The sequence below is a fragment of the Leucopleurus acutus genome (genome assembly GCF_964270905.1).
Source record: "Leucopleurus acutus genome assembly, chromosome: 9".
Taxonomy (NCBI): Eukaryota; Metazoa; Chordata; class Mammalia; order Artiodactyla; family Delphinidae; genus Leucopleurus; species Leucopleurus acutus.
In genome coordinates, this window is record NC_139144.1 from 102,559,320 (window position 1) to 102,580,942 (window position 21,623).

Sequence of the window (21,623 nt, forward strand, 5' to 3'; positions counted from 1 at the left end):
ATGTTAGCTGTGGGTTTGTCATATATGGCCTTCATTTTGTTGAAGTATGTTTCCTCTATGTCCACTTTCTGGAGACTTTTTATTACGAATGGATGTTGAATTTTATCAAAAGCTTTTTCTGCATCTATCGAGATGATCGTATGATTTGTATTCTTCAGTTTGTTAATGTGGTATATCACACTGATTGATTTGCAGATGTTGAAAAATTCTTGCATCCTGGGATAAATCCCACTTGATCATGGTGTATGATCCTTTTAATGTATTGTTAGATTTGGTTTGCTAATATTTTGTTGAGGATTTTTGCATCTATTTTCATCAGTGATATTGGCCTGTGGTTTTCTGTTTTGTGATATCTTTGTCTGGTTTTGGTATCAGGGTGACGCTGGCCTCATAGAATGAGTTTGGGGGTGTTCCTCCCTCTGCAGTTTTTTGAAACAGTTGAGAAGGAGAGCTGTTAACTCTTTCATAAACGTTTGGTAGAATTCACTTGTGAAGCTGTCTGGTCCTGGACTTTTGTTTGTTGGGAGTCGTTTAATAACTCCTTCAGTTTCATTACTGGTTATTGGTCTGTTCATATTTTCTATTTCTTCCTGGTTCAGTCTTTGGAGATTGTACCTTTCTAAGAATTTTTCCATTTCTTCTCTGTTGTTCATTTTATTGGCATATATTGTTGTTCATAGTAGTCTCTTATAATCCTTTGTAACCTTTTATATTTCTGTGGTGTCAGTTGTAACTTCTCCTTTTTCATGTCTGATTTTATTGATTTGGGCCCTCTCCCTTTTTTTCTTGATGATTCTGGCTAAAGGTTTATCAATTTTTTTTATCTTTTCAAAGAACCATTGTTTAGTTTCATTGATCTACTCTATAGTTTTTTAAGTCTATTTTATTTATTTCTGCTCTAATATTTATGATTTCTTTTCTTCTCCTAACTTTACGTCTTGTTTATTCTTCTTTCTTTAATTCCCTTAGTTGTGAGGTGAACTTGTTTATTTGTGATTTTTCTTGTTTCCTAAGGTGAGCTTGCATCATTATAAACTTCCCTCTTAGAACTGCTTTTGCTGTGTCTCATAGGTTTGGGATTGCCATATTTTCATTTTCATTTGTCTCTAGGTATTCTTTTCATTTCCTCTTTGATTTCTTCAGTGATCTATTGGTTTTTAGTAGACTATCATTTAGCCTCCACGTATTTGAGTTTTTTAGTTTCTTTTCTTGTAGTTGATTTCTAGTCTCATAGCATTGTGGTCAGAAATGATGCTTGATATGATTTCAGTTTTCTTAAATTTACCAGGGCTTGTTTTGTGGCCTAGCATGTGATCTAACCTAGGGAATGTTCCATGTGCACTTGAAAAGAATGTGTATTCTGTGGCTTTTGGATGGAATGCTTTCTATATGTCATTGAGTTCATCTGGTCTAATGTGTCATTTAAGGCCAGTGTATCCTCATTGATTTTCTGTCTGGATGACTTGTCCATTGATATAAGTGGGGGATTAAAGTCCCCTACTATTATTGTGTTACTATCAATTTCTTCCTTTATGTCATTAATATTTGCTTCATGTATTTAGGTGCTACTATGTTGGGTCCATGTATATTTACAATAATTTTTCTTCTTCTTGGATCAATCCCTTGATCACTATGTATTGTCCTCCTTTGTCTCTTGTAAGAGTCTTTAAAGTCTATTTAAGCTGATATAAGTATTGCCACTCTGACTTTCTGTTGATTTCCCTTTGTGTGGAATGACTTTTTCCATCCCCTCACTTTCTTTTCTTTTTTTTTAATTGGTGTATAGTTGTTTTACAATGTTGTGTTAGTTTCTACAGTACAGCAAAGTGGAGTTCCCTGTGCTATACAGCAGGTTCTTATTAGTTATCTATTTTATACATATTAGTGTATATATGTCAATCCCAATCTCCCAATTCATGCCCCCCTCTCCTGCTTTCGCCCCTGAGTTTACATACATTTGTTCTCTACATCCGTGTCTCCATCTCTGCCTTGCAAACCAGTTCATCAGTACCATTTTTCTAGATCCCACATATATGCCTTAATATACGAAATTTGTTTTACTCTTTCTGACTTACTTCACTCTGTATGACAGTCTCTAGGTCCATCCACGTCTCTACAAATGACACAATTTCGTTCCTTTTTATGGCTGAGTAATATTCCATTGCATATATGTACCACATCTTCTTTATACATTCGTTTGTCGATGGACATTTGGGTTGCTTCCGTGACCTGGCTATTGTAAATAGTGTTGCAATGTATATTGGGGTGCATGTGTCTTATTGAATTATGGTTTCTCAGGGTATATGCCCAGTAGTGGGATTGCTGGGTCATATGGTAATTCTATTTGTAGTTTTTTAGGGAATCTCCATACTGTTCTCCATAGTGACTGTATCAATTTACATTCCCACCAACAGTGCAAGAGGTTTCCCTTTTCTCCACACCCTCTCCAGCATTTATTGTTTGTACATTTTCTGATGATGCCCATTCTAACTGGTCTGAGGTGATACCTCATTGTGGTTTTGATTTGCATTTCTCTGATAATTAGTGATGTTGAGCAACTTTTCATGTGCCTCTTGGCCACTTGTATGTCTTCTTTGGAGAAAGACATTAAGGTCTTTAGGTCTTTATTTAGGTCTTCTGCCCATTTTTGAATTTGGTTTGTTGATATTGAGCTTCATGAGCCGTTTATATATTTTGGAGATTAATCCTTTGCCCATTGTGTCATTTGCAAATATTTTCTCCCATTCTGAGAGTTGTCTTTTTGTCTTGTTTATAGTTTCCTTTGCTGTGCAAAAGCTTTTAAGTTTCATTAGGTCCCCTTTCTTTATTATTGTTTTTATTTCCATTAGTCTAGGAGGTGGCTCAAAAAAGATCTTGCTGTGATTTACGTCAAAGAGTGTTCTTCCTACGTTTTCCTCTAAGAGTTTTATAGTGTCCAGTCTTACATTTAGGTCTTTAATCCATTTTGAGTTTATTTTTGTGTATGGTGTTAGGGAGTGTTCTAATTTCATTCTTTTACATGTAGCTGTCCAGTTTTCCCAGCACCACTTATTGAAGAGACTGTCTTTTCTCCATTGTATATCCTTGCCCCCTTTGTCATAGATTAGTTGAGCACAGGTGTGTGGGTTTATCTCTGGGCTTTCTATCCTGTTCCATTGATCTATATTTCTGTTTTGTGCCAGTACCATGTGGTCTTGTTTCTTGTAGCTTTATAGTCTGAAGTCTGATGTCAGGGAGTCAGATTCCTCCAGCTCCGTTTTTTCTTTTTTTTTCCCCTCAAGATTACTTTGACTCTTCGGGTTCTTTTGTGTTTCCATACAAATTTTAAGATTTTTGGTTCTAGTTCTGTAAAAAATGCCGTTGGTAATTTGATTGGGATTGCATTGAATACATAGATTGCTTTGGGTAGTATAGTCATTTTCACAATATTGATTCTTCCAATCCAAGAACATGGTATATCTCTCCATCTGTGTCGTCTTTCACTTCTTTCATCAGTGTCTTATTGCTCTCTAAGTAGAGGTCTTTTACCTCCTTAGGTAGGTTTACTCCTCGGTATTTTATACTTTTTGTTGCAGTGGTGAATGGGATTGTCTCCTTGATTTGTCTTTCTGATCTTTTGTTTTTAGTGTATAGGAATGCAGGAGATTTCTGTGTATTCATTTTGAATCCTGAAACTTTACCAAATTCATTGATGAGCTCTAGTAGTTTTCAGGTGGCACCTTTAGGATATTCTATGTATAGTATCACGTCATCTGCCAACAGTGACAGTTTTACTTCTTTTCCAATTTGTATTCCTTTTCTTTCTTTTTCTTCTCTGATTGTATTGGCTAGGACTTCCAAAACTATGTAGAATAATAGTGGCAATAGTGGGCATCCTTGTCTTGTGCCTGATCTGAGAGGAAATGCTTTCAATTTTTCACCATCGAGAATGATGTTTGCTGTGGGTTTGTTGTATATGGCCTTTATTATGTTGAGGTAGGTTCCCTCTCTGCCCACTTTCTGGAGAGTTTTTATCATAAGTGGATGTTGAATTTTCTCAAAAGCTTTTTCCGCACTTATTGAGTTGATCATATGGGTTTATTCTTCAGTTTGTCAGTGTGGTGTATCACATTGATTTATTTGTGGATATGGAAAAATCCTTGCATCCTGAGGTATATCCCACTTGATCATGGTGTATAATGCTTTCAATCTATTGTTAGCTTTGGTTTGCTAATATTTTGTTGAGGATTTTTGCCTCTATTTTCATCAGTGATATTGGCCTGTAGTTTTCTGTTTTGTGATATCTTTGTCTGGTTTTGGTATCAGGGTGATGGTGGCCTTGTAGAATGAGTTTGGGGGTGTTCCTCCCTCTGCAATTTTTTGGAAGAGCTTGAGAAGGATAGGTGTTAGCTTTTCTCTAAATGTTTGATAAAGTTCACCTGTGAAGCCATCTGGTCCTGCACTTTTATTTGTTGGAAGATTTTAAATCACAGTTTCAATTTCATTACTTGTGATTGGTCTGTTCATATTTTCTATTTCTTCCTGGTTCAGTCTTGGAAGGTTATAGCTTTCTAAGAATTTGTCCATTTCTTCCAGGTTGTCCATTTTATTGGCATAGAGTTGCTTATAGTAATCTCTTATGATGCTTTGTATTTCTGCAGTGTCTGTTGTAACTTCTCCTTTTTCATTTCTAATTTTATTGATTTGAGTCCTCTCCCTCTTTTCTTGATGAATCTGGCTAAAGGTTTATAAATTTTGTTTATCTTCTCAAAGACCAGGTTTTAGTTTCATTGATCTTTGCTACTGTTTTCTTTCTTTCTGTTTCATTTATTTCTGCTCTGATCTTTATGGTTTCCTTCCTTCAACTAACGTTGGGTTTTGTTTGTTCTTCTTTCTGTAGTCCCTTTAGGTGTAAGGTTAGATTGTTTATTTGATATTTTTCTTGTTTCTTGAAGTAGGACTGTATTGCTAGAAACTTCCCTCTTAGAACTGCTTTTGCTGCATCCCATAGGTTTTGGATTGTCATGTTTGCATTGTCATTTGTCTCTAGGTATTTTTTCATTTCCTCTTTGTTTTCTTCAGTGATCTCTTGGTTATTTAGTAGCATACTGTTTAGTTTCCATGTGTTTGTGTTTTTTATGTTTCTTTTTTCCCTGTAATTTATTTCTCATTTCATAGTGTTGTGGTCAGAAAGGATGCTTGACACAATTTCAGTTTTCTTAAATTTACTGAGACTTCATATGTGACCCAAGATGTGATCTATCCTGGAGAATGTTCCATGTGCACTTGAGAAGAAAGTGTAATCTGCTGTTTTCTGATGGAATGTCCTAGAAATGTCAATTAAATCTATCTGGTCTATTTTGTCATTTGAAGCTTGTGTTTCCTTATTAATTTTCTGTTTGGGTGATCTGTCCATTGGTGTAAGTGGGGTGTTAAAGTCCCCCACTATTATTGTGTTACTGTCGATTTTCTCTTGTATAGCTGTTAGCATTTGCCTTATGTATTGAGGTGCTCCTATGTTGGGTGCATATATATTTATAATTGTTATATCTTCTTCTTGGATTGATCACTTGATCATTGTGTAGTGTCCTTCCTTGTCTCTTGTAACAGTCTTTATTTCAAAGTCTATTTTATCTGATATGAGTATTGCTACTCTAGCTTTCTTTTGATTTCCATTTGCATGGAGTATCTTTTTCCATCCCCTCACTTTCAGTCTGTATGTGTCCCTAGGTGTGAAGTGGGTCTCTTGTAGACAGCATATATAGGGGTCTTGTTTTTGTATCCATTCATCCAGTCTGTGTCTTTTGGTTGGAGCATTTAATCCATTCATATTTAAGGTAATTATCAATATGTATGTTCCTATTACCATTTTCTTAATTGTTTTGGGTTTGTTTTTGTAGGTCCTCTCCTTCTCTTGTGTTTCCCACTTAGAGAAGTTCCTTTAGCATTTGCTATAGAGCTGGTTTGGTGGTGCTGAATTCTCTTAGCTTTTGCTTGTCTGTAAAGCTTCTGATTTCTCCTTCAAATCTGAATGAGATCCTCACTGGGTAGAGTATTCTTGGTTGTAGTTTCTTACTGTTGATAAACTTTAAATATATCATGCCACTCCCTTCTGGCTTGCAGAGTTTCTGCTGACAAATCAGCTGTTAACCTTATGGGAGTTCCCTTGTGTGTTGTCATCTTTCCCTTGTTGCTTTTAATAATTTTTCTTTGTCTTTAATTTTTGTCAGTTTGGTGACTAAGTGTCTCTGAGTGTTTCTCCTTGTGTTCATCCTGCCTGGGACTCTCTGTGCTTCCTGGACTTGGCTAGCTATTTCCTCTCCCATGTTAAGGAACTTTTCAATGATAATCTTCAAATATTTTCTCGGATCCTTTCTCTGTGTCTTCTCCTTCCGGGACCCCTATAATGTGAATGTTGGCATGTTTAATATTGTTCCAGAGGTCTCTTAGGCCGTCTTCATTTCTTTCCTTTCTTTGTTCTTTATTCTGTTCTGCAGCAGTGATTTCCACCATTCTGTCTTCCAGGTCATTTATCCGTTCTTCTGCCTCAGTTATTCTGTTACTGATTCCTTCTAGTGTACTTTTCATTTCAGTTATTGTATTGTTCATCTCTGTTTGTTTGTTCTTTAATTCTCCTATGTCTTTGTTAAACATTTCTTACGTCTTCTCAATACTTGCCTCCATTCTTTTTCTGAGGTCCTTGATCATCTTCACTATCATTATTCTGAATTCTTTGTCTGGAAGGTTGCCTATCTCCACTTCATTTAGTTGTTTTCCTGGGGTTTTATCTTGTTCCTTCATCTGGGACATAGTCCTCTGCCTCTTCATCTTGTCTGTATCTCTGTGAATGTGGTTTTTGTTCCACAGGCTGGCGGATTGTAGTTCTTCTTGCTTCTGTTGTCTGCCCTTTGGTGGATGAGTCTATCTAAGAGGCTTGTGCAAGCTTCCTGATGGGAGGGACTCCATCCCCTCACTTTCAGTTGGTGTGTGTCCTTATATCTGACATGAGTCTCTTGTAGACAGTATATATATGGGTCTTATTTTTGTATCCATTCAGCCACTCTGTGTCTTTTGATGGGAGCGTTGAATGCATTTACATTTTAGGTAATTATTGATATGTATGTTCTGACTGCCATTTTTTTAATTGTTTGTGTGTTGTTTTTGTAGGTGTTTTTATAAATTTCTTTTGCTTTTGTCTCTTCTCTTGTGATCTGATTACGATCTTTAGTGTTATGTTTGGATTCCTTTTTCTTTATTCTCTTTTCCTTTTTCCGTGTGTGTGTGTGTGTGTGTGTGTGTGTGTGTGTGTGTGTGTGTGTATCTATAATAGATATTTGGTTTGTGGTTACCATGAGGTGTATATATATATATATATATATATATATATATATATATATATATGATTGTTTTAAGTTGCTGATCTCTTAATTTCCAACGCATTTTTAAATCCCTGCTTTTCACTCTCCTCCTCTCATTACTGTTTTGACATCATATTTGACATCTAATTGCTTTGTGTGTCCCTTAAGTGCTTACTGTGGATATAAATTATTCTACCGCTCTTCTCTTTTAACCTTCCCACGAGCTTCGTGCGTAGATGATTTCCCACCTTTATGTTTGCCTTTACCAATGAGCATTTTCTGTTTCGTAATTTTCTGGTTTCCAGTGGTGGCTTTTCCTTTTTCTCCTAGAGAAGTTCCTTTAACATGTGTTATAAAGCTGGTTTGGTGGTGCTGAACTCTTTTCCCTTTTACGCGTCTGTAAAGCTTTTGATCTCTCCATTAAATCTGAACCAGAACCTTGCTGTGTAGATCCTTTGTAGGTTTTTCTGGCCCTGTTGGCTGCCAGGCCCTGGCTTGTGCTCTGGCTGCTGGCCTGCTGCTGGGTGGGGCTGGCATTGGGTGCAGCTGGCTGTGGGACCTGTGGTGCTCCAGGGCTGGTGCTGGCCCACTGGTGGGTGGGCCCAGGTTTGGGGTGGCTGCCTGAGTGTGCAGGGCTGGTGCCAGTTTCCTGGTGAGTGGCATTGAGTCCTCTCATGGCTGGCTGTTTGGTTTGGGAGGCTCTGGGACTGGTGCCAGTTGGCTGGTGGGCAGGTAAGCCCCTGGCAGGAATAGGCTAGAGGGAAGACTCTAAGAATGGAGAAGACTCCATTCTATGACAGGTGTCCTTGTCATAGAGTAAACTCCCCAAAACAGCTGCTGCCAGAGTCTATGTCACTAGGGGAGTCCTCCTTGCCTCCTGCCTCTCTGGGAGGCTCTCCAGGATCAGCCAGTGAGTCTGCCCCAGGCTCCTTTGAAATTACTGCTTCTATGCTGGGTCTCAGAGCATGGAGATTTTGTCCGTGCCCTTTAAGAATGGGGTCTCTGTTTCCCACAGCCTTCTTGCTCTCCCACGTGCAAGCCCCTCTGGCCGTAAAAGTCAGATATTTTGGGGGCTCGTCATTCTGGTGCAGGATCCCCCAGGCTGGGGAGCCTGGTGGGGCCCAGACCCCTTGCTCCTTGGGGAGAACCTTTGTAATTGTAATTATCTTCCCATTTATGTGTCACCTACCTAGGTGTGTGGGCCTTGACTATACCTCTTCCTATCTGTCTTGTGGTTCCTTCTTTATATCTTTAGTTGTGAGAAATCTTTTCTACTAGTTTTTAGGTCATAATTGCTTTCTAAATAGCTGTAATTTTGGTGTGCCCATAGGAAGAGGTGAGCTCAGGGTTTTCTACTCCACCGTCTTGGCCACACTCTGAGTGGCAACTCTCTGGTTTTGACCCAGTGGTTTTTTCTCAAACTTCACAGCATGACCCATATTTCTTCCCTCCCTATAGAGTCTTTGCATGGTCTGATATGGTAGCAACTAGGCAGATGTGACTATTTAACTTTAAATTAATCAAAATGGAATAAAATTAAAAATTCAATCACACTCATCACATTTCATGAGCTCAATAGCCCATGTGGCTCAGGGTTACCGAACGGAGTCACACCAAACAATCTCATCATTGCAGGAAGTTCTGGTGCTGCTAGGCGATAAGGTGGGCAGGTCTCTTGCATGAGCACGTTTGGACAGCTCCTCCCCTCACTTCCTCTCTCCTCTTGCTTCTTGATAGCTTAGTGTCGACTCCTGGTTTAGCATTGCTTTCAAAGTCAGAGGAGGGAGCAGGACCCAGAATTTTTTTAGGTAAGGGAATAGGGGTGTTTGTGGGGGTGGGAAGAGAGGGAGGGAAATGTGTGATTTGGTGGAGGGGGGACTTCTCTTCTGGATCTATAGCTTAAAACTCCCTGCAAACTTGCTCTCAGAATATATTTCTCATTGGTTCCTGCTTCCCGTCTTTGCTGATTTTAGGCAGTAATCTGTTCTGAAGGCTGAGCTCTACAAATTGATAACTCTTTCAGCAGTCACTGCTCAGAGGATACTTGTATGAAAAAATGATCGTTTTCACCATTGATAGAATTTATAAGTAAAGTTGAAGCTTTCACGGTGTGTGTTGGCTGAGCAGACAGAATTAGCTGTGTGGGGAGCTGGTGGTGAAGAGAGCACTAGGAGATGTAAGAGGCGCAGTCAGCAGCCCCGTGTCACAAAGCCAGCACACGGTCAGGATCCAAGACTCTCTTACCTAGTTAATGATCTGCTCAGAGCTGCCCCTTTGGACCTTCCTCCTCAGGAACAGTCCTGCCGTGGACTTCACCCAGAGTTGGGGAAGGGGACCTTTTAGGAGATAGGAGGAGGGAAATACCAGCCCATGTTACTATCTACAGTTCAGGAGAATCTGGGGATGCATGGGTGCTTCTTCCTTAGGCAGTAGGAGGAGAATTCAGCCATCCAGTGTCAGTATGGAGAGAAGTTCAGACCTCTGGTTTTACATCAGATTTAGGAGAAAGAGAACAGCATTAAAGAATGCTGAAGAGGAAGTCCACAGACTGAATGGAAACACCATTCTTAATGGTGTTTAAGAAACACCCCAAACCTTTTGTTTTCCTAGTTCTGGTATCTTACTCCTTCTCCTGAAATCAATCACCAACATCAACTATGTGACCAAAGCTGATTTTTTTTAAATTCTGTGATTTCTCCTCCCAGTTTACAAGAAGCTGTTTCCTACTTCTTATTCCTAATCCACTTTCAGAGGAAGTGCCTGTCTTTCTAACAGTGTTTGAAATTTGTATTTGTTGGCTTCCTATCAGACACGCTTTCTTTAACAACTAGCATTTCAGCCTGTCCTACTTAAAATCTGATCTGCTAAGAGTTCTTCAAATGGCTTTCTCCGTTGCCCAACGTTAGTAGGTAGCAATGAAAGAAAACCTTTAAAACGTATTACCGTGTTTCAAGGATGCTAGGTGTTGTTAATAAGGAAAGGATAGGGGACTTCCCTGGCGGCACAGTGGTTAAGCATCTGCCTGCCAATGCAGGGGACACAGGTTCAATCATTGGTCCGGGAAGATCCCACACGCCATGGAGCAACTAAGCCCGTGTGTCACCACTACAAGACCTGAGCTCTAGAGCCCATGAGCCACAACTACTGAGCCCACGTGCCACAACTACCGCAGCACACGTGCCTAGAGCCTGTGCTCCGCAACAAGCGAAGCCCCTGCAGTGAGAAGCCCACGCACTGCAATGAAGAGTAGCCCCCGCTCGCCGCAACTAGAGAAAGCCCCCGCACAGCGATGAAGATCCAATGCAGCCAAAAAATAAATTAATTAAGTTTTTAAAAAATAAGGAAAGGATAATCTTTTTCACAAGCCGGATTAGGCTGGACGTAAAGCTTAATCAGAGAGAAAGCAAGAATCAGGGGGATTTGTTTTAATCAATTCATTTATTTAACAAATACTTATTGAGATCCATGCTTTGTCCAACATTGTGCTTGTCCCTAGGGAATAACGGGGCAGACAAGACACAGACGGTTCACCATCACAAAGCTTACAGTCTACGAGGAGACAGTAAAAAAGTCAGACGAACAACTCCCTATTGTGGTACGTATTCTGTAGAAACCCTTGGAGTGTGGCTAGCACAAACTCCACACCAGAGCTAACTTGTTGGTTGGTGATGGGGATGGAGAAGCCCTCTCTGGAGAAATAACAGAACACTGTGGCCTCAGGGCTGAGCAGAAATGAGCTGGGCATTGGATGGGTGTGGGAGTGCTCCAGGGAGGGGGAAATATTCCCCAAAGGTCTAGGAGCTGGAGGGAGCTTAGAGGATTCAGGGGACATTGAGGAGACCAGTATGGCTCAAGTCTTTTGAAAGAGAGAGAGAGAGTAATTGATCATGCAGGGCCTTTTGGACCATTCCAAGGGTTTTCAACTATTTGAACAATAAAAAGCAAAAGGAATCCATTAGGGAATTTAAGCAAGGAAAAAAAAATCAAATTTCAGTTTTAAAAAGCTGTCTGATTATTGAGTGGAGAAGGGATTGAAGATGCAGTATCAGTTGGGAGCCTATGACCTTTACAGTCAAATGACAGTGGGTTGGATTAACATGGAGATGCGGAGAAATGGAGAGTTTTGCATTTTCTGGAAGTAAAATCAATAGGATTTGGTGACAGACCGATGAGCAAGTGAGGAAGGAGGTGTTGTGGATGTGACCCCAAGATTCTGCTTGAGCCATTTGGGGGTGCCGTTTACTGAAATGGGGACCAGGCTGGGGATGGAGGCCAAGGGCTCCATTTTGTCTGAGTTCTCTGTGAGATGCCCATAAAGTTGCCAACTGGACAAGTTGAATGGGATTTGAAGGTTTGGAACTCTGAGAAGGGTCTAGGCTGCAGGCTACATACAAATGGCATTCAAAGCAATAATTCACTGAAGAGAGTGGGCGAGGGCACCCAGAACCAGTGCCGAGGAAGGCCCTGAAGCACTTACATTTGTGCAAAGAAAAATGAACAATCTGAAAGTGAGACTGAAAACAGAGAATGGAGAAGTATTGAGAAATAGAGGAAGAGAAATCGAGTAGCAAGCATGTTTATGAAAAGAAAAAGAAACTGTTGGTTACATGAGGTTGACATTTCCAGTTTCCAGTTACTCTCCATTTACCTGAAATGACATAGTTGTTTTTCTTTATTTCCAGGAATTCAAACTACAATGGCAGCCCTTTACCCCAGCAACTCCAGGACCAGCCATGGTGAGAGGCTGCTCGGGGCTAGGCCGGCCAGGCTTGGGGGAGGAGGGCTGGGTCTCTCCTGTCCCGTCAGTCAGCCCCCCTCTGCACAAGAGCAAAACATTTTCAACCACATTTCTTATTTTCCCTTCGTTTACTCTGCTCTCTCATTTCTCTCGACCCTCTACGCCTTCTTCTTGTGATGTAGCTAAACAGCTAAGAGGAAGAGAGTTAGAATATCCTGATTGATCCGGACTTGGTGAGGTTTCTTATGTGCTACTTCCTACAGCGTGGACACACCAGAACAGTGGGTTGTAGCCTCCCTGATTGTTTCTCTGCCCCTCTCTTCAGCCCAAGAGAGGATTGGGAAGGAGGAACGTGGATGTAATTAATTCCTCATTCAGTTCCTTAAATTCCCTGCTGCTAGTGGCCTCACTATAACCAACAAATTCAACAGACTGATCACTCCATTCCTCACATAACCCTGCCTCTACTCCCTTATCCATAGACATTGATTATATCGTTTGAGCTTCTGCTGGTTTAGCAAACCACCCCACAATTTAGGAGCCTAAAACATCAACCGTTTAGCTGGCTCTTGGTTTTCTGGGTCAGTTGGGCAGTCTTTGGGTCTGGATCAACTTGGCTAATCTCAGCCAGACTCACTCATGCATGTGTGGTAGGCTGGTGGTTCAGGATGCAACTGGATAATCTTGGGTAGCCTCATGGACATGTCTGGTAGTTAGCAAGCTCTTGAGCAGACCAGGGGGACAGGGATAACAGGCCCTTGTGTCCCTCATCTAGTAGCCTAGTCCAGGGCAGTCGTAAGGTTCCGAAAAGCAGGAAGAGAAGGCAAACTACAGTAAGTCAGCACTTTTGGAGTCTCTGCCTGATCATGTTTTCACGATCTTACTGTCCAAAGCAAGTCACGTGGCCCAGTCAGATTCAAGGGTTGGAGAAACGGACCCAGCCTCTTGATGAGAGTAGCTGCAAATCCACATTCCCAAGAGGCATGAGTACAGAGAGGGAATAATTCATGGCTGTGTCTGCCACCTATCGTAGATCGCCGTCCATTTGCTGTCAACACTGGCCAATTGTTGCAGTGTTGGCACTGGCCCTTGGGGCCTTTTTATCTCGCCAGCCATGATTTTCCTACGTCCTGTCTCTAAGGTCAACCAATGCCCTCAGGATATCCTTAGGTTGGAATCTTCCATTGTGATGCTAACTACATAATAGTCTGAACTCCCATCCACATTTTTCCGTAGGTAATCTTAGCCATCCGTATCCAGTGTTCTCAGCTTTGGGAAATTTACTTCCTTCACCCCAGGATTCTGGTTATCAAATGTGAGAAACTCTGCCTTAGGGATCCAGGGATCAGCAAACGCTTCGCCATAAAGTGTGTGGGAGATGCGGATGAACTACAGATTTTGTGGAAGCCACAGTGGGAGGTTCTGCGATTTCCCTCTTCTGTTTGATTGATATTTTTAAAAGATTATTCCACTTTACGGAATAGACTGAAAGGGCCAAAGCGGAAGTAGAGAGACCAGTTAGGAGACCACTGAGGCATGGACGGGGATGTAACTTGGGCTAGTATGATGATCTTCAAAATAGAGAGAAGCGAACGGATTTGGAGCCAAGAGAACCTGGTGATGGGTTGGATATGGAAAGAAGGGGAAAGAGAGGAGTCAAGGGTGATGCCTAGATTTTTAGCCTGAGGAACTGGGTGACTGGGGATGATAGCTCTGAAAACGAATTGGAGTTTGTAACAGTGTCTATAAGGGTGTAAGCGGGATAATGTATGGATTGTCTCAAAGCAGAAATAGGTAGTTATAACACAGGATTCCTCACGCAGGAATCAGTCTTAATTCAAGGGCCGGCTGACAGGGTCTGTCTTCTCGGGAAAACAGCCTCTCAAACGTGATTGCCATTTCTCTTCCCGCCGGTCCTGGGTCTATGCCTAACAAATCGGGCAGACTTTGACTTTATAGACACGTTAAAGAGATATGCAGAGACCTGCTGAATACAAACACGGAAAGAGCTATCAGATGACTTAGTATGTTACTTAAGGTTTCAGTTGCTGTGCTCTGCTGCTCTGATTATTAACTTCGAACTTTCCTAGGAAGTAAAATACGCAACGTCAATTTTGTGTTACTTCCTATGTTATCTTATGAAGAACAGCTACCAGTAGCAGCTCAGAGTTCTCTTCTTAACCATTTTGTTTCCTCCTCTGTGGGCTACTTACCTACACAAGGTCACAGTAAGAAGCTCAGGGGGGATGCTGAAAAGTACCTGGGCAGTCCCCAAAGACTGCAAGAGGAACACGAGCCCAGAGGGCTTTCTATAGACATCCCTTGAGTGCGGAGGACCCTAGCAGGCAACAGAGAAGGGCACCAGTGGGCAGGAGCCTTGCAGGGGAGACGGTTGAAGTTCCTTCTAACACTACGGCTTTTGTTTCCTGTTGTGCCAGGGCTTGGAAACCAAGACCCCAGAGATTCACAACTGAGACTCGTCTTAGTGGGTAAGACTGGGGCAGGAAAAAGTGCAACAGGAAACAGCATCCTCGGAAAGAAAGTGTTTCCTTCGGGCTTTTCTGCAGTATCCATCACCAGGTCCTGTAAGAAAGGAGACAGCACCTGGAACGGGAGGGAAGTCATTGTTGTGGATACGCCAGGCATCTTTGACACAGAGGTACAGGATGCTGACACTTGCAAGGAGATTGCTCGCTGCATGGTCCTGACCTCCCCAGGGCCTCATGCTCTCCTCCTCGTCATCCCACTGGGCCGGTACACGCCGGAAGAGCAGAGAGCCACGGAAAAGGTCCTGGAAATGTTTGGAGAGAGAGCTAGGAAACACATGATTCTCTTATTCACCCGGAAAGATGACTTGGAAGGCACCGATTTCCGTGATTACTTAAAGGAAGCTCCAGAAGTCATTCGAGAGCTGATGGACAAGTTCGGAGACCGCTACTGTGTGTTCAACAACAGGGCGACGGGAGCTGAGCAGGAGGACCAGAGGCAGCAGCTGCTGGTCCTAGTTCAGCGCGTGGTCGCAGAGTGCAAAGGCAGGTGCTTCACGAACAACATGTATCAAAAGGTCGAGGTGGAGATTCAGAAACAAATCCTAGTGATACAAGAAAATTACAGAGCAGAGCTAGAGAGACAGAAAGCTCAGATAAGACAGGAGTACGAAGAGAAAATCAGAATCCTGGAGGATGAACTAGAACAGCAAAAGCAAGGGATGCAAATGAGGAGGCAGTTGGCAGAAAGGGAGGCTTTCTGTGCTGCAAGGCAGCAAAATGCCAGACACGAAGTTGAGAATCAGAGCGGGATACTTGAATTCATCTTAGCCCTGTTGAAGATTGTTTCTTTTGTTTTCTTTCTGTTTAAGGATTAAACATTAAGATCCAACTTCATGAAAATGTGTCTATACTTCCTGCATATTTTCAGCTGGCCCTGCCCCATGTAAGTCAGAGCATTCTCGTTTTTCTGTCTCTCAGACTCTCAGGACTAAGGAGAGTAAAGCTCACTGCTGGGAATTGGTATATGTCGATTGATTTAACAGGGGAGGGACAAACTCTCAATCTGTGAAACTCCAAAGCACAACGTATTGATGCTCCCTAATTGTGAATTCTTTCTCAGAGACACAGAGAGAAGGAATGCAGGAGACCAAAGAAAATGACCCCAAGCTTTCTCTGTTTATCCCTAGTAAATGTTTCTCCTCTGGATTCTTTCTAGATTGGTAGGTAATCTCCCCCTGTGGTTTCGTCTCACTTATTTTACCCTCAGAATCACAGTGATCATCTTAACCTTATAGTTTATGAGAAAGATCAATTCTTTGCATTAGTTAAGCTTATAGATGGAGATGTTTGTAGAATTCTTTGTAGATGAATGGAAATTTGTTTACTTACAATTTTACAGAAGGACTCAATTGTTCCTTATCATCTGCCCATTGAGGAACAGAGTTGTCTGGAAGATAGATCTTTCAGAACTCAACTATGTGAAATGCAAGAAAGAGTGAAAGATAGAGATTCAACAGATAAGAGAACAATGTTTGGTATATTCAGATGTATCTGTAGAAACTCTTTGACCAACGCCAACCAATTTGCTGTATAACCAGTTCTCTCCTTTTCTTGGGAAACTAACTGCTGTCCCACCCAGTTGAATTGTTTGCTTATTGTTATTATAATAAAACTTTTCTGTTCTCTCATATTTGTACAAAATGGAATCTTTTTTTTTTTTTTTTTGGAAAATACTACCACTATTTCTTCTAAGAGCACAGGGATGAATTATAGTCTTTTGTAAAAGTTCAAGATGATTTTGGAAGTAGTCTTGGTCTACCCTCTAGACTTCTCCCTTTCTCCTTTTCCCTGGAAGGTTTCAGCCACATTCTCAACACCTCTGACAGTCAGAGACTACATTGCCCTTGGTCTCATTCATTATGTGTTGATAGAAATTACACGTGACCTACGTTTCTGAGACCTTTGTGGCTTTCCTGATGCAACAATTCTTTTTAATATATGGATAAAAATAGCTAAGTCCCTATCCCTTTTCTACTCTTCTACTGAGTACTCTTCACCTAATAATTTCTAGGCTTCCCCAAAGCACTTTTCCATGTTCTACCAACGTGTTCTGGTGGTCATATGTGACCTATGCCAACTCTCCTTGCTCTGTCACCTTAAAATCGTCTTCTCCATGTCCTAACCCATTTTGCTCAAACTAGGGCATATGTCTCTCCATGATTTCCCCCAAACACAAAGGAGTTTAGACTGTACACTTAATAAAAATCAGCAAAGGCTCACGCATATGAGAAGCACCGTGCAAAGAAGCACATGACTCCTTTAGAGGTAGTCGCTCTGAGTAGAGAGATTTGGGTTCACTCTGCAGAAGGTGGGTGATCTCTGTCTCTACTGTTTTCATCATCGGCGTTGTAGTCAAAATTCTGAGATATGAATTTAATGTGCTATTGTATTACAACCTTCTATTAACAAATATTTAACCAAATAACCACATACACCTCCCAAGAAAAAGTAAATACAGGCTTAATACGAAGAAAATTCTAACATCAGTGGTTATTTTCTGTGTAAATGCATTCAATTATTCTTACCCTTGCCTCCGAGTTAATGCTGTAGATGAGACACAGAAAAAGGTTTTGCTCTTGACTAGCAGTTAGGAAATGAGAAGCCCGTGTGACATATCCTGAGAGCAGTTTTGCCTATTTGCCTCCCAGGGCAGAAGGCAGACATTAATGAAACTATGCATTGTGACTAATACAATAGAAGAATGAAGCATGTTCTCTTCTCTCAAGGCTTTTGGGAGTTCATACCTATTTATCTATTTATTAACATTCATTGGTTGTTTGTTCTTGGTGGTAGGTTTTATACGAGACACTGAGAATCTAGAGATAAGTAAAACAAAGTCCCTTTTGAGACTGGCTTCATTCACTTAGCGTAATGATCTTGAGAATCATTCAAGCTGTGTGTACCAAGAGCTTGTTCTCCTTTATTGCTGACTAGTATTCCATCTTATGGATGTCCCACAGTGTATCACTTCTCCTTTACTTATTCTTATACCCCTAATTGATTGCTCTTGTCAAATTGCATTTGCTAAAACCTCCATTAGAATGTTGATTAGTAGTGGGTGGGTATACTTGCTTTCTTCCTGGATACGCCCTCAGTGTTTCTCAATTAGGTAAGTGAGATAGCTGCTGAGCTACAGTAGTACATGTATTTGTGTGTGTGTGTGCACACGCGCGCGTGTGTGTGTGTAATCATGTTAAACAAGTATCCCCCAATCACTATTTTCTTGAGGGTTTTTATCATGAATGGCTGTTGAATTTCATTAAAGGCTTTTAAAAAATCGTCCATGAGAATTATCATGGTGAATGATATGAACAGATTTCCCAATATTGAACCAATTTTTCATTTCTGTTTTCTATCCCTCTTGGTCAGGATGTATCACATGCTTGATGTGTTGGCACCTGTTTGCTAATATTTTATTTAGTATTTTTGTGTTGATATTCACAAGAGATATGGCTCTATAGTTTTATCTTTTTGTACCATCATTATCAGACTTAGGTATCAATGTTATATTTGTTTTCAAAAAGCAATTCGGAAATTTCTCATCGTTTTCGACGCTCTGCAACAATTTAAAGAGCACTGAAACTATCTGGACTTAGAAGGTTTGGAAGAATTTCCATGCATAACAGTCTGTCCCTGGTGCTTACTTTGTGGTGTGGTTCCTTAATAGCTTTCTCTAATTCTTCCATGTACACTGGTCTATCTTCTCTCTCTAGGGACTTCCCTTGCAGTCCAGTGGTTGAGATTTCACGTTCCAATGCAAAGGGTGCAGGTTTGATCCCTGGTTGGGGAGCTAAGATCCCACATGCCTTGGGGCCAAAAAACCAAAACATAAAACAGAAGCAACATTGTAACAAATTTAGTAAAGACTTTTAAAATGGTCCACATCAAAAAACCTTTTAAAAATATTTTTAAAAATAAATTTGTCTCTAATGGAGATAAGTTTGGTAATCTGCATTTCCCTAGGAAATTATCCATTTCTTCTAGGTTTTCAAATTTATTTGCAAAAAGGTTCTAAATTTTAAAATTGTCTTCAATTTCAATGGTTGTTCCTCTTGTCATTTTGGAAGTTTTATTTGTGCCCTTTTCTCTTTTTCTCCTGAACAAGTTAATGAGTAGTTTGTTAATTTAAAATTTTTTCAATAAACCAGGATTTTGATTGATTAATTAGGTGTATTTTTTTCTCCACTACATTAATTTTTGTCTTTCATACTTGTACTTTCTTTTGGTTTACCTTATTGTACTTTTCCTAGCTTTTTTGGAAGTGAGAATTTAATTCATTTTCTTCTTTTTTTTAGTTGAAGAAGTTTTTGGTGCAATGCTTTTTACTCTGATCACTTCTTTTTTTTTTTTTTTTTTTTTTTTTCTGTACGTGGGCCTCTCACTGCTGTGGCCTCTCCCGTTGCGGAGCACAGTCTCCGGACGCGCAGGCTCAGCGGCCATGGCTCACGGGCCCAGCCGCTCCGCGGCATGTGGGATCTTCCCAGACCGGGGCACGAACCCGTGTCCCCTGCATCAGCAGGCGGACTGTCAACCACTGCGCCACCAGGGAAGCCCTCTGATCACTTCTTTAAATGAAGCCTATAGCTTCTGACATTTAGTATTTTTATTAGTATGATCTGTAAGAAATTCTAAAGCCTCGTTTGTATTTTGCTTTTCAACAAGAGTTGTTTCATACAAGGTGTTTTCATTTCTCGATGGAAGGACTTTTTTCCAAATGTAATTTCTGGTTTTATCTCATCATGATCAGAAAGTGTTGTTTTTATTATTTCTACTTCATGGAACTCACTGATGTTTGCTAACGTATATTAATATATGATCAATATTTGTGAATGTTCCATGTGCATTTGAAAAAGGGTGTATTCTCTGATATTACGCAAAAAGAGTGTATTTTCTATAAATCCAAGAGAGCTACTTTCTTCATTATGTTTATTCTTCTATCTCCTTACTTATTTTTTGTCTACTTGATTTGTCTTTTCTGACAAGTTTATATTAAAGTCATATTATTAGGACCTGTTAGTCCATATCTCCTTGCATTTTCTGTAGTTTTGGCTTCATATACACAATGGCTATGCCATGTAGTGCGTACATTTTCTTAGGCATTATATCTCTGATATAGGATTTGTGAGAAAGGATAATGAGATACGGAAATTTTAACTCTATTTTTAATTCCTCTTGAGATAATAGTTGCCTTTGCAGAAAAAATGCTTTGAGAAGCTTGTGGAAACGAGTCCTCTGAGAATATAAGTCAGTTGCTTCTTGTGGAACAATTTGGAATTCACTGGAACAGCCTACGACGCAAAACTAAACATATACTACATTTAGGACACAAATAGAAAATGTACCTGTTTAATTTGTCTATAATTTTATACTCTTTCCTAGATCCCATCCATTACTTCTAGGGAAAATATATAACTAAATGTTTCCTCTTGTTTAAAAACCAGTCCAATCGGATCTGCTAAAGAGCCGTGTTCAGTCCCCATTTAGGTGACTTAGCGACTCCTTGCAACCATCGTATTTCTTTCCTTCAGTGGGGGATGGGTTTCTTCTGTGACATCGTGATCTGCGGAGAAAGATGGGGTCTCCAAGCCTCAGTCCCTGTCTCCTCTACTTGTTGGGTGACATCCCATGTCTGTCAAGCCTCTGCAGCCCTGCTGGTCCCCAACAAGAAAGTCCACAAGCTGGTGTAAAGTCACCAAGTGAATGAATTTCTCACTCCAGGCAGTGCCCTTTGAGGGTCTCCTGGCTGACTTCACCACAGCTCCTGATGGTCTAAAATCTCTGTGGCTGGTCCGGCAGTGACGCTCATTCAGCCCTGGAATGTAAGCTGGAGGCTATGTCTGGTTGCACGGAAGAGAACTTCACCAAAGCAGCTTAACAAAGGGTTCAATTGTGATACAAGGAGCTTACGGCTGGTAAGTCCAGAGCCCATGTAACTATCCAAAGAACTTGATTTTTTTCTCCACCATTACTTGCAAGTAACTTTTGTCCTCAAAGTGGTAAGACGGCTGCTTCACCTTCAGCCTCATGTCTGAATTGCAGGTGGAAAGAACACAGACACAAGAAGGAGGACAGAATGCCACATCTATTACAGAAGCAAAGGCTACCCAGAAATGTCCACAGGGCTTCTGCTACTACCTCGTGGTCATATGGTTACCCCCAGCTGCAAGAAACACTGCAATTCAGTATTTCACACGGGTACGTTGCAGTTATAAGCAAAATTGTAGTTTTGTTAGTGAACAGGAGGGGTAAATGCTAGTAAGCAGATGACTAGCAGCACGTGCCAGAGGCAGCTGGGGCGAGTGTGCTCTACACCTGGCTCTAGAGCGACCTCACTCCCACCCTCGTGGTGAATTCCTTTGCCAATTCCCAACCAGACTTTCCTATAATCCTAAACTCTTGTTCATTCTACATACGAACCAAGGAAAGAGAATACAACCTCAGAACTTGAGTCTGGTTCCAAAAGGACAGAGGCTTGTAACATACTAAATATCCTACAGATAAACTTTGGATAAACTACGAAGAATCAAATGCTAGAAAGTACCGGGGAGCAGCCAAACCAGATAGAAACGGAAAGTGTTTCCATCCTTGAGACGAGGACCACATAGGGTGGCATCCAGGTTTAAAGGCTTTTCCCCAGATCCTAGCTCAAGAAGTGACCGGGACTTAACTATCTAATATACCTCTTGTTTCCTGAACTTGGAGAGACAAAATTTAGGACACATATCTGATGGCTTGATTCCTCTGCCTTCCTGTTTCCTCTCCCCTATAAGAGGAGTTGTTCTCATCTCTTATCAGCTGGACTTCTACCGTGTAAAATGTTATCGCTTAGTGCCTAAACCTTTTTATGCAAATTGGAGAAGTGATACAATATAGACCATCCATTCTAGAGAAAACACCCAGCTTGACAAGGTTGTCATCTTTCGACAAAAGTCTATTAGTATTTTTAAAAATATTAAAATCTGATTATTCAGGGTTTTTTCTGTATTTTGTGGAGCATTA

General features: G+C 40.8%; 1 protein-coding gene across 3 annotated transcripts in view; it reads left to right on the forward strand.

Moving 5' to 3' along the window:
* Positions 1 to 16,328, forward strand: part of LOC309966193 (GTPase IMAP family member 4-like) — a 43,523-nt gene extending 27,195 nt beyond the window's left edge. For 2 of the 3 annotated variants that reach the window (XM_082846163.1, XM_082846162.1), the window contains 3 exons: positions 10,834 to 10,932; positions 12,020 to 12,073; positions 14,514 to 16,328. In XM_082846163.1, the coding sequence (XP_082702289.1) occupies positions 12,034 to 12,073; positions 14,514 to 15,439 (966 nt within the window). In that variant the 5' untranslated portion in view covers positions 10,834 to 10,932; positions 12,020 to 12,033 and the 3' untranslated portion in view covers positions 15,440 to 16,328. Of the gene's footprint in view, positions 1 to 9,129; positions 9,146 to 10,833; positions 10,933 to 12,019; positions 12,074 to 14,513 lie in introns of those variants that run through there. The other variant, XM_082846164.1, reaches the window with a different exon arrangement.
* The last annotated feature ends 5,295 nt before the right edge of the window (positions 16,329 to 21,623 follow it).